This window comes from Lupinus angustifolius, unplaced genomic scaffold, assembly GCF_001865875.1.
Source record: "Lupinus angustifolius cultivar Tanjil unplaced genomic scaffold, LupAngTanjil_v1.0 Scaffold_441, whole genome shotgun sequence".
Taxonomy (NCBI): domain Eukaryota; kingdom Viridiplantae; phylum Streptophyta; class Magnoliopsida; order Fabales; family Fabaceae; genus Lupinus; species Lupinus angustifolius.
Genome location: NW_017727838.1, coordinates 251238 through 265018, shown reverse-complemented (window position 1 = coordinate 265018; position 13781 = coordinate 251238). Strand labels below are relative to the sequence as shown.

At 34.1% G+C, this 13781-nt stretch overlaps 1 protein-coding gene across 1 annotated transcript; it reads right to left on the bottom strand.

Moving 5' to 3' along the window:
- Positions 1–6147: 6147 nt before the first annotated feature.
- On the bottom strand, positions 6148–11058 carry LOC109341361 (agamous-like MADS-box protein AGL62). Its single transcript, XM_019579265.1, has 2 exons — positions 10951–11058; positions 6148–6807 (listed from the first exon to the last, which is right to left on the bottom strand). The coding sequence occupies exons 1-2, from the start codon at positions 11056–11058 to the stop codon at positions 6148–6150; spliced, it is 768 nt and encodes a 255-aa protein (XP_019434810.1).
- Positions 11059–13781: the final 2723 nt, after the last annotated feature.

Below are 13781 nucleotides of genomic sequence, written 5' to 3'. Positions count from 1 at the left end.
AACCAAAAATAAACAACAGCTCAACAAAAAGAATAACCAACAAAAATTAAAGTTTTATATATTCATTTAAAATGATAACTTTGATTATCTAACTATACATAAGTAGCATTGAACTTTGTGTCTCACCTAAAACGATACATTTACTTAATATAATATTTCAAATTTGTGTCTTACCCAAACAAAAAATAACAGAAGCTCAACAAAAATAAGACTAGACTTTGAAAAAAAAATAAAAACACCAAAAAATCAAATTAAAGCTTTGTATATGTAACATGAAATAATAAAACTTAGTGACATACACAAAAGCCAACAATATATTTTCTCCCATTGTTATTCTTACTAGAACCTTTAATGGAGGAGGAAATAGACAATAATATGATCATATGAAGCACAAAAGATAGAAACTCTTAAGGAAACCATTTCTAATAAGTGGAACATAAAAATGAAATCAGTGTGCTCGTCATAGAAAAGAAGCATGCATTGCATTCTGTCATCTTATTAATAATTGTGATATTAGGTTGAGTTGATAATCATCTGAACTGCCTAAATGATGATGAAAGAATACCATGCAAAATGGATTTGTTGTCGATTTATATTACGAATCTAGAAGTGAAATTGAATTAGCTAATGAAGATGGCATCCGAATTTAGAAGGGAACTCATATTTGTTTAATTGTCTTATACTCTCTCCAAATATAGTGAGTGAAGCATTTCGCCAAACACACTTGCTGCATAAATTCCTTCATTCTCCTCTTCCTCTCAATGTTACATGAAAGCAAAAGAGATGTTTAATTTGTTAAAAAATGGGGAACCAAAAAGGTATCATATTATGACTAGTACTATAAGAATATGGAATATATTTGTTCTTATTATTTTCATGTAGTACTATAGTACAATATATAGAATGCATGACATATTAGTTTTGATTGTTGCATTCAATATTCCTTGATTTTCTCTAGTGAGATACAAATATTCCTTTTAATGCTTTGATTTTGTATCCTTAACATGCCCCCATAAGATAAGGGTACCATTAGATACACCTATCTTGAAGCGGAGATCTTGGTGTTGGAGTTTGGATAATGGTTTTGTGAGACAATCTGCAAGTTGATCTTGAATGGAAACATGTTGGACTCATATTTTGTTATCATGAACATGATCTCGGAAAAAATGAATATCTATGGCAATGTGTTTCATGAAACTGTGGAAGACCTGGCTGATTGTGAGTTAAGTAGCTCCCATATTATCACAGTAAATGGTAGGAATAATGGTTAAACTAGTATGTCATTCAAAAAATAGGGATGACAACAAAATAACTTTTGCGGATGAGAATGCAAGAGCTCGGAATTCAGCTTCAGTGGATGTTCGTGCAATAGCTTTTTGTTTGAATGATTTCCAAGAAATAAGATTACCACCATAAAATGTAATATGTGCAGACGTGGAACTATAATGATCTTGATTTCCAGCCCAATCAGGATGCGAGAAGGGGAGCGCTTCAAGTGGAGGCCATTAAAATTGTAGCTTTGAGACACATGAGAAGTCTTTTCAAGGTTGCAGAGTGTATAGAGGACGGATGTTGCATGAATTATGCTAATTTACTTACAGTGTATGTTATATTTGGCCTTGTCATGGATAAATATTGGAGAGCTCCTATAATGATTCTGTAATCTGTACTATTTTCTAGACTAGAGTCATTATAGCAAGTAAGTAGAGAAGAGGTGGACATTGGGGAATGTACAATCTTTGCATCTGCAATCTTCATGTGAGTAAGCATGCCATGAATGTATTTATGTTAGCTAAGAAATAATCCTTGCATGGTAGGAATGACTTCAACGCCCATAAAAAAATGAATGGAGCCCAAGTCTTTAATGAAAACACATATAAACTAGTGTTAAGATGTACTTGTTTATTGCTTGATTGTTATATCAATGTATTAAACTCTACAGCCATGACGGCACGCTATTCAGGAGATGCCATTGCTTATGAGAGACATGTGGGTTAATGTGATAATGGGTGAGGATGCTTTGTGACCAACAATAATTTTTTATTAGTTTTATGTATGTTGCACATGGACCGTGAGATGGTCTCGAGGATTTAGAGGATGTTTTTCACACGTGTTCCATTGGTGGTGTGTTATGTGGTATTATTGTAGTTGAGGGTATACTTTCTTGTTGTAGGATATTTGTGTCAAGGTGTATGGGTTCATTGGATGGAGGTGAAGTGGAATTGTTAATGTTGTTTTGTGTGCTAGTTTGGTGGGAGTGGGGAGTGGCATGGGATCATATATTATTGGTGGATGTGGATGGCGCAAGATATTAGGAATAAGAGAATTGGTTTGGTTGGTTATGTGAGTAGGTAATGTAATGAGATTTATAGTTGATAATTCAGATGATAGTTTTGAGTAGGGTGAAATATTAGGTTGTGGTAGTGGGAGCCATAGATTTTTTTGTACATATAAATAATTTGGTGTTGTTTTTGTTTTGGTTGTTGAGAAAGGGAATTGATCTTCAACAAAATTAACATGACAATATATGTGTATCTTTTGAGTGCCTTGATTGAGACCAATATATGAATGATATTATATAGAGTAACCCATGAAGATGTATGATGTACTACATGGGGCTAATTGTTTGTGAAGGTGATAAAAAGGTGTTTGGATACCAAGATGGGTGTAGGCATTCTTTTACTGAGATATATAAATATTTGAAAGGCAAAGTAGTAATATTGGGTCCGTGATTGCCTTGAGCTATGCCAATGTGCTCGGAGGTGTATGGTGGAGAAATGAAGTGAGAAATACCATGTGAAGAAAAATGTGATTTTAATTTAGTATATTATGTCCCTCCAATAGTGTCAATAGATTTAATCTTGAATGTAAAATAGGTTTCAATAGTTTTTTAAGATTGAGGAAAATTTGTGACAACTTTAGTTTTTTTAATGGATATAACCAAGTATAACAGATGAAGTGATCAACAACAATAATATAGTAGTGATATCCATTGACAGAAGTTATTGGAGAAGGTCTCACACATCAGAAAAAATTAATTCAAATGGAGTAGTAAATTTTATGGATGACTCATGAAATGGTAATTTGTGACTTTTGTTTAAGAGACATGAAGCATAACTAGTGCTAAAAGTTGAGAACTGGAAGGGATGAAGGTCTTGAGAGTTTGATGTAGTTTCTTAGGAGAAGGATGGCCTAACCGAGCATGCCAGAATTTGTTATGAGACTATGACGCCTGAAGGTTGGTTGGTGAGTTGGGTGTGAAGGATGGAGGGTGTATAGGTCATCATTAGTTGAACCGCACATCAACGTTGCCTCTATCTTGAGATCCTTCACATAAAAAGAGAACGGGTGAAATTCAACATAAACATTGTTTTGTTGACAAAATTTTGCAACTGGAATTAAATAGTTGCATGCTTTTGGAACACAAAGAACATTATTAAGATTAAAAATAATAGATGGGGTTGAGATATGTGTAGAACCCATGTGATAAATGGCTAAACCTGAGTCGTCTCCGATTGTAACTGAGGCATGTCGTTCATTGTTGGAGTGAAGACTTAAGTTTTTCAAGTATTGTGTGATATGATGATTTGCTCCACTATCAAGAATCTAATTTGAATTTGCAGTAGCATAATTGGCAATAGGACTTGATTGCAGAAGATGTGGGCAATATTTGGTAATGTATCCTGGAAAACCATAAAATTGGCAACATGGAGGAGGACGATTTTCATGACGAATGCAGTGTCTTCGATTTTTGGATGGCCCTTGATAATGGGGCCAATTAAAATTGTGATTATGTGGGCTGTTGTGGTGGCATTGAAACGACTGGTTTGGATTGGATGACTCTAATGATGATGAATGCATATTCTGGATAGATCTATGACGATCTCCATGAGGATAAGTGTTGTGTCCACAATAATTTCGTGGTCCATTTTTTTGATGAATTTTTTTTTGGGACAACAATTTGTGGTGATATATCTTCTTTTTTTGTAGAAATTCTTCATGAGCAATTAGGTGGCTATGTAGTTCTTCAAAGTTGAAGGAACATTCTCTTGTGCGAATGGAGGCAATAAGGTCGCGATATTCTGATCCGAAGCCATTTAAAATGTAGAGAGTAATATCATCGTCACAAATTTTGGCATCTAAGACTACTAGTTCATCACCACCACGCTTGATCTGAAACAAGAATTCAGTCATAGTTTGAGAGCATTTGTGACTTTTCTACAACTAGTTTTTGATGGATATCATATGAGCTCATGATAGATTTGCATATTTGGCTTCAATAGCTAACCATAGATGGTGAGTAGTGTCACAAGAGGAGAATGCAACATTGTCACTCTAATTTATGGAGGCGGGGAGGAAACTGACTATTAGTTGATCATTTGCAAACCAATCTTCATAGGCTGCATTTGAGGTTTTCTGGCCATTTGTAGTATTGAACTCATATTAGGGAGAAGTGGTGCCATTAATATAGCCAATGCATTTCATGCATGCAAATAACGACATGACTTGTCGTCTCCAAGCAAAGAAGTTAGAGGTAGATAACTTGATGTAGATTTGTGCTCCATGTGAAAAAGGAGAAAGCTTAATGCCGCTTGCAGCGTGGAGTATTTTTTGAATCTCATAGCATATAAGAATATGGAATATACATTTTCTTATTATTTTCATTTAGAACAATAATACAATATATAGAATGCATGACATATTGGTTTTGATTGTTGCATTCATTATTCCTTGATTTTCTCTAGTTAGTTACAATTATTAATTGATAAAGAATATCCTAATACATTATTCATTTTGAATGCTTGATTATGGTAATTCCTGAAATATCTCATTCATTTTAATGCTTTTGTTTTGTATCCTTAACAAGTACCTACCTACGTGAAAGAAGCAGCGATTCCACCTGTATTTTAAAAAGAAGTGATCATTTATTATCTCTAACAAATATCCAGTAATAATAGAACAGATACTAATGTATAGTTTTTGCCGGCAAAGTTGCAGAGAACATAGAACAATACAACAAAAACTCAAGGAAAAGTATGTTATTGTAGAGTTGTAGTGGAGAAATTTGTTTCTTCGGTTGAGGAATATAAAATTAGAAGTACAATGGGATGGAAAAACATTTTTTTAATAATAATATGTTGTGTTCTTATCATGTGGAGAAATCGTCAGGTTATTGAATTCACTCATTCTTCATGGAATGTGTTCAATTAATAACATGAAGTTGAAAATAGTATAATAATTGTTTTAATTCATGGTAAATTTGGAAAAATAAAAACTATATCACAGACAATTACAAAAGATGTTTTGTCTTTATATATTAGTATTGATATTAAAGAAGTTTTGGCTTTATATATTAGTGTAGAGTATATATACTTAGTTTTATCTCATATTTTATTTGTAATTCAAATATTTATAAATATGGAGTTGTGTTCTGCATTCAAACTAATGAAATCGCATGTATCATTTCCTTACTGTTTATGGCTTAAATCATACTTAATCGAAGTTACTCACATGAATCAATCATATCCTTATATCCCTACGTAACATCCTGAACCTGGTAAGTGGGATAAGGATCACCTATCCAAACACCCTATGTCAAATCATGTCCCCACCAATTATATTTAGCAATATAATTTAAAATGACACATCATTTTGTATTTTAACAATTTTAAAACTAACATTGTTAACATCCTTTCATCTTCCTCAGTCACTGTTACCGTAAAACCCCTTCATCTTCATCATCAAATAACATGAGCCTGTGACAAAGAGATCTAGATATGTTATCATAATTTGTAGTATTCAAAGAGATCTTCATCATCAAATTATAGTACAAATAAATTTAAATTGGTACTATAATTTATAATTTCAATGCCCTAAATATGTTATCATAATTTGTAGTATTCAAAGAGATCTAGAAATATAAATAAGAAACATGCCCATTATTTAATAATACTTGCAGAACAGCCGAACAATGCAAATTATGGCTGACATACCATAAAATCACAAGACAAACTACAAAATGAAAATCCAAACTCTTACTAGTCCTAAGTCCCAACTATGAAACCGGTAAAGATGGAACTAGAAATCATAAAAAAAAATTGGAAACAAAAATAGGGCATATTTTAGGATGGATTTGGATAAAGTGGATCAAAAGAATCCGCCTGCAGGTCCATATCCTCCAATGTTATTATTATTATTGAAGATAGTGTTATTCTGAAGCATATGTGTTGGTGGATACACAGGAAACTGCTGAGGTGGTGGCTGCAAAGGGTTGTTTGAAGAAGATGGGCCACCAGTAAAAAAACGAGGAGGTGGAATAGCAGCAGCAGCATCAGCATCAACATCAACAACATCAACATCAACAATATTATGCTTTTCAAAAACACCAAGCACATTCTTCTTCAGATTCTCAAGAGCCAACTTGAATTGATCAAGTTGGTCTCCATTCATCTCCTCAATAGGAGCAGCCCACCAGAACTGTTCTTGTGCCTCTTTCCTTTGCTTAGCCAACTCTTCACTATATTTCTTCTCACTCTCAAGAGCTTCATTGATATTACTAATATTACTAATCTTTTCATTCAGCTCCTGAACATTAGCCTTTCGGTGAGCCTCTAGAAAATGCATGTTCTCCAAGTTTTGAGGTTGGTCCCTTCTGAGATAGCGGCCAATGACAGCATCAACATTAGGTTCACCAAAGGAGAAAAGCTTGTTTGAAGGAGAGAAGATAATGAGGGCAACTTCTGTGTCACAAAGAGAGCAACGCTCATTGGCTTTTTTGAAAAGCCCATTTGCAACACCATGAATTTTCTGTGTTTGTTTTATTAATTATTTATTTTAACTATGATTAATTTTAGAAATTAATCGATATTGAGTTAGACTAAACCATAGCTGAGTGTTAGTCTTTTTTTGGGATTTCCTATTTTGTGGTAAATTTTCGTAATTTTCTGTGACGGAAAGTTTTTGAGGTGCTGTCGGACACAAACTCGGCCGAATAACGTTTTTTTGACTTCTGTAACACGGAATAGAATTCCGATTTTTCCATTGGCTTCGAAATATTATTTAAAGTCATGATAGACATCAAGTTTGTCCAGAACGCATTTCTAAATATTTTTCACTATGAATTCTGTGTTTCGAAGTTCTAACCGTAAACCGAAGTCAGGATATTTTTAATATCCGACCGAGTATTAGATGATAATAATCAAGCATGGTTTATTCGTGAATGTTTCGCTGAAAAGGTCACATCGCTTTCATGTAAGAGGCTTGCTTGTGGAACAAGCAAAAGTACATATCCTCTTACACCAAATCCCTAAAATCACTCACCTATCTCTTACACCAAATCCCTAAAATCACTCACCTATCTCTTACACCAAATCCCTAAAATCACTCACCTATCTCTTACACCAAATCCCTAAAATCACTCACCTATCTCTTACACCAAATCCCTAAAATCACTCACCTATCTCTTACACCAAATCCCTAAAATCACTCACCTATCTCTTACACCATCAACTTTTTGGAAGAAACCTTTGGTCTTTACGCACTCCAAAATCAGATTTCTTTTCTTTAAAAGAGTCAACCCTAGCTTAGAAGAAACCCTTGCCATTTTTTTCAATCTCTTTCTTCACTTTGCATTTTCTAAAGAACTCTTAAGGTAGTTCTTCTTAGTTTTTCATTTTCTTCTGTATTTTGACTCTTCAACTTCGTATGTTCTAACCATTAGATGTTTATGAAATTTTAATATGATGTTTAGATGTATGTTATGAACATTTTCAACAGTTGAAATTTTCTAAAAATCTTCCTAACTCTTGTTATGTTCAAAACACTAAATAGATATTTTCTTGAGCTTAGAAAGTTATTTTGAAACCATCAACTGTTTTTGTTCATGGGGCTGTTTTTAAGGTTTAAAAAGTTGTTTTTTTATTGATTTGAGTTAAAGGTGATGATATTTACATCAAAGGAACCTTTGAGGATTTTTCTAACCATGCAAAGTTTGGATTATTTTCACTTGTTTTTGGCTTGAAATTCCATGGCCTTGGACAAGTTTAGAATAGTATATTTTTAATGATGAGGTTTGGTTGTGTTTCAAAGGGGGTGATTTTGTTATTAAAGGAACCTTTAAAGTATTTAATGATAAGTTGAAAGATCAAAACTTTCCTTAGCATTAGGTCTAAATCATGACCTATATGTGTTTAGGAAAACTTTAGTTTCTAACTTTGAAATCCAAAATGTTTGTGGACGAGTTTTTGTGAAAAAGTGTAGCTAAGGAAATTTTGAGTTAAAATGTTGTTTAAGTATGAGATCAACACTAACAAGAATGTGTTGAAATGACCATGAAAACCTATTATGCAAAATATGGAATCTACTTAAGATGACTTACTTTAAAGTAGTAAGATCAACTTGAGAGATGTGGATTTAAAATGTGTAGACTTGGATTAAGAAACTTACCTAAAAATGGTGAAATATGGCTTACAAAGTCTCCATGAAAATATAACTCTATGAGGTGATAAAAGTGTAAACTTTATTAAAAACTTATCTTGGAAAACGTTGGAAATCAGGAACAAGAGTTTCGATGATAAATGATGGTTCAAAAATATGAATCTTGGACCGGATGAATGAAATTCGTTGAGTTCATAAATGGATTAAAGTATTAAACCATGTTTTTACTTTAGGGTTGTCATTTAAAATTGATTCACAAATCACTAAATTGTTTTTATGTGCTTAGTTTCGAAGCTTTCGAAGTTGGACGATCAACCCAATTTCTCATAAAAGAAAGCAAGCATGCGACAACCTAAGGTGATGGAGAATACATCATGACATAGTGGTGTTCGAATATGACACCCGGATCTCCTAAACTATCTCAAAAGTTTGGAGTTATATTTGTGTATTAAGAAAACCCGTACTTAATCAATAATTTTGCGTGCATGGATTTTGTACGAATACTTTCTTAAGTTGTATGATTAGGATAGCTTAAAATATCAAGTATTGTGGTGGATGTCCATGGAGAAACACCACTCGAGAAACTAAAATTCATTGAGATCGAAAACAGAGGAGAGTTTCGATTTGGTAGCCCAAAAAGGGCAAGTGAAATGGTCCTGGTAATTGGACCACCTCGCTTAGGCAAGCCAAACTCGCCTGGGCGAGGAAGAAACAAAGAAGAATGGTTCCAAATAGCGCTTGGGCGAGCAGCCCCTCGCCAGGGCGAGACAGCCTCGCTTGGGCGAGCGTTTCTCGCCTAGGCGAGGGCCACACAGCCTGTTTTGGGCATTTTTGGCGCCCAGGCGACCGTACCTCCTCCGGGCAAGTCCATACAGGTATTTTGACCATTGTTTGGTGGACTTTTAGCTTGAACGACAATCCCCTCACTCGAGCGAGAACCATGCAGGAAATGGAGTCTGTTTTGATGAAATGGTCGCTTGAGTGACAGTCTCTCACTTGAGCGAAAGACAAACAATATTTTTTACTGATTGCGATTGTTTGATTGCTTAGGAAATAGCCCTAGCTTGGGTGTGAAGTGTATTTACCATTGGGAAAGACCGTGACTCAGATGATTGAACCCGGTGCCCAAAATCCACAAACTTATACAACTTTTTACCTCTGATCTTGCGCCTATTTAGGGCATCGTTTCTGACTGTGATGTCGTGATTAGGGCGATGCACAAAAAAAAGGATTACATGATACCACACAGCGAGGTCGTCTGACCGTAAGAGGCTTGGCCATGTGGCCGTCTAGGGTGATTCAGTGATGGTTCGTAGTGGTAGGGATGTTATTACTCTATTTACGTGTTGACGTAAGATCGAGTGCCACAAGAAGCCTTCCTCTAGGATAATTCTTAGGTTGGGCCGATCATATAAAATAATGATTAAAAGATTTAATCGACTAATATCGGTTAGTGTGCATACTCATTATCGATAATGAAGTAGTGGAGAGGAAATTTACGAGAGACGAGTGAGCCCCGAGATGTTGAGAGGGACAACGATGGTGGTGGTTCGTCAACAAAGTCTTGAGGGTGATTCGAGCTGAGACGAGTCCCTTGTATTCATGGATGAGATATTATGTTGGATCAGACAGTTCTCATAGTGCAAACTAGCCGATCTCTCTTTACAATCAGGATCAATGAGAGGGATTCCCACAAAGTGTTTGATATGACACCATCCTGAAATGGACAGTTCTTTGGAACAGATCGATCATATATCCTTGCGAGGAATAGTTTTGGTGTGTTCAAATTGGCTTGTTATGGGACCTATACTCTTGATTATTTTCGAATAGTATATTGGGAGGATATTGGTGAAAGGATGGATAAAATAAGCATAACATTCATACATTGAGATTGTGGACTTTGATACTCATAATTTGAGATTATAACATCATTCATCATTGTGCATTTTTATATGTGATGTATATATTGTGTTTATTATGCGTGTCTGTCTGGATGTGATATTTCGTGTAATTCCATGTCGTCAATGAGTAATATTCATTAGATGTCTTGCTCCCTCTATTTTCTGTTTGTCTTCGGATCGCGTTTTGTTCAGATGGATCGTTCTGCGAGGATTTGGAGTTACCGCTTCTCTATGTCCCAGGAGGGGGCATGGAGGATTGAGGGAGACCGATACACCTACACCAGCCCTTGCGACTTAGATCTGTGTAGGGTAATTTTTGATGTGATGGATATCTCAACCTTTTGTGTAATTTCAGTTTGGGCGAATATTTCTTCCACCTTGTATTTCGTACAGATATTTTCCGTTATTAAATGAAGTATTATTCAAAGTTATATTGTGTTATTTTTTGTTACCATTAGGTAATTATTTTTTTTTTCCGCAATGTATGTTACTTAAAGTGATGTCCTGAAAAAGAAACAAATATAAAGATGATAAGTTTACATTACATTATTCACAAAAAAAAATTTACCCATTTTTGGGCATTATATTTATGGAGTAATTTTCGGGGCGTTACACCATTGCGACGTTTGGTGAATGTGACTTGAAGGTTGCTCTCTTTGGTTATCTTTTTCATCTCAGTCTTTTGACGACCCATGTTCCTCCTTGAGTTAGAGTTAGACATAGCTCTAGGAAAATGAAAGTAGATTAACGATGGAGAAGGGTTGATAGGGTATGAGTGACACATGAAATGGAGTGAAGGGGTTCTCAATTTATAGGCATTTGATGGTGAAGGTTGTAGTCGTACACTTTGTGTGTGGTATTGAAAACTTGGAATGACATTCTTTTTGGCTCTATTGAAATAACTTTTGGATTTATAGATTCTTAAAACATATTAACATGGAATAAAATTTAAATAACCTTATCTCATCTAATGGAATTTTGACAATTATTTTATACATTCTTTCATAAAAAATGCCAATAAGTATTTGAATGAGTTGTCCATGACCTATTTAAAAGGCATGTCAATTTAATGAATTGACAAACACAATTAATTTTATATTACATCTTATCACCTTTTTGTTTTTTAGATTAAATGCATGCATATACAAAATTGTATTCATGAATTCAATCATATCATTGTTTGAATGATAAAATAGTTTAATAAGGTAAAAGGAATAAAATATATACTCATATTATAATTAATATGCAATATTTTTATAAAGAATAAAACATTCGTAGATAATTTTTTAATAATTTTGACGCATGTTTTTATTTAGCGGTATGTTTCATCATTCATAGATTTTGTAGTTTTCTTTGTTCCTATTTCAATCTATATTCGTATAAATTACCCGCGTATTATACAACATTTCTCACCAAGTAAATCCGAATAGGGAATACTTTCATTGATCATTTTTTGATATTACTAAGACTATTCCTTCACATTTTTGGGTAAGCAACTAATCAATTTCGGGGTTCATGACTACTCATTCCAACAACCTTGTTCTCAGGAATCGAACACTTAACCTTAAAGATCAAATGCGGCCTTACACCACTAGACCAACGTGTTGTTGATGTTTCATTTCCCATTTGTCCAAAAAAAAATTAGAATTACAAATTGCATTTCTTCTTATTTTATTAACATTTTAATAAGTAATAATGAATATTTTAAAATAAATGTGTTATAATACTCATTAATGAATAATGTTTGAGAGAATGTATAGCAATTAGTGTGTATGTTAATTATCATGGCCAGATTAGTATAATCCTTTAAACATGCGAAATAATGGTGAGTGTAATTGATCTAAATTGCAGGTGATATCAGTGTAACTACTCTAACAAAAAATAATAAAAATACATTGACTATGATATTATTTAAACTGGGCTATATAATATCACATATTGTATAAAAATCTTATGCGAGACTAGATGAAGTTATATCACATATTGTATAATAAATGACAATTGTAAGTACCTAGAAACTCAAAGTCAATCATAACTTACTTTATTTTATACTCAATACTTTTGTTGTTACTAACAATATATAAGGCTAGAACAAAGAAATCATTTAAACGAAATAAGAGCTCATGATTTCTCATTTTCTTATCTTTATTCTAAATTTATTAGAGATGATGAAAAATAAAGTAGACAACTCTAGATCAAATAAAAATGAGTATTTTATATTAAAAAACTGGTAATATTATAAATAGTATAGAAATGATGTATTTTATATTAAAATATGATTACTAAGAAACAATAAAACAAATCAGATTATCTTATTACTCAAATATTTGTTATTTTATTGAATTAGTATGTTTTAAAAATGTTTAAAATAAGAATTCAATTTTGCTTACTTTTTATTGGAGCATGTGATCGAGTGAGTACCCAGAAGTGACAAAGGAATAAAAAACTTGTTGTTTGTTCCAATGAAACTTGTTGTGAGAACTGTCCGATCCAACAGGATATCCTCTCACAGGAATACAAGGGACTCACCTCACCTAGACTCTCCCTCAATGCATTATTGATGAATCACCATCCAACAACGCCGTCCCTCTCAACATCACGGTGCTCTAAGTCATCCCGTAAATTTCCTCTCCACTACTCCATTATTAACCATATGCATATGAACACTAACCGCAGTTAGATGATTAAATCTTTTAATCATTATTTACCATGCTCGACCCACCTTAAGTCATCTCCCTCATGAATGCTTCTTGTGGGTCCCGATCTTACGTTAACACGTAATATAAAGGAAATACATCCCACCACTACGACCATCGTTGAATACCCTGGACGGTCCCAGACCAAGCCACTTATGGTCAGACGATCACGCTCCGTGGTATCACGTATCCTTTTTTGGGAATCGCCATAAATCATACATCCGTCTCAGAATACTTTCTTTAAAATTAATTACCGAGTTTGACTATTTAATTCCAACACCTTGAATACTTTACTTTTTAATTCAATTACGGTGTTATACCAAAGTAGTTTATATCACATACCCATACTAGGGTTATTACATACTCAACCAATCAATCCAAATAGTCAAACACAATTACTGTCTCTCGCCCAAGCGAGGACCCTTCGCTCAAGCGAAAATTCAACGATACCATTTTAAAACTGGGCATCTCTCGCTCAAGTGAGGCCCTCTACCAAGGGAGGCCCTCTCGCCCAAGTGACAGACTTCTCTCCCCCAAGCGAGACAGACCTGGACAGGATTCCAATTTTGCCCTTTTCGGCTAATCAAACGTATTTTCACATGGTTTTTCAAACATCTGCACCCAGAAAAGTTCCCAACAACATTCATATACCATATTCAACACATTTCATCAACAATCATATATATTCAAAAGCATTCAAACATAAAAATCTTGGGTTTCTTAAAACCTAAGTTAACCCCAAAACCTT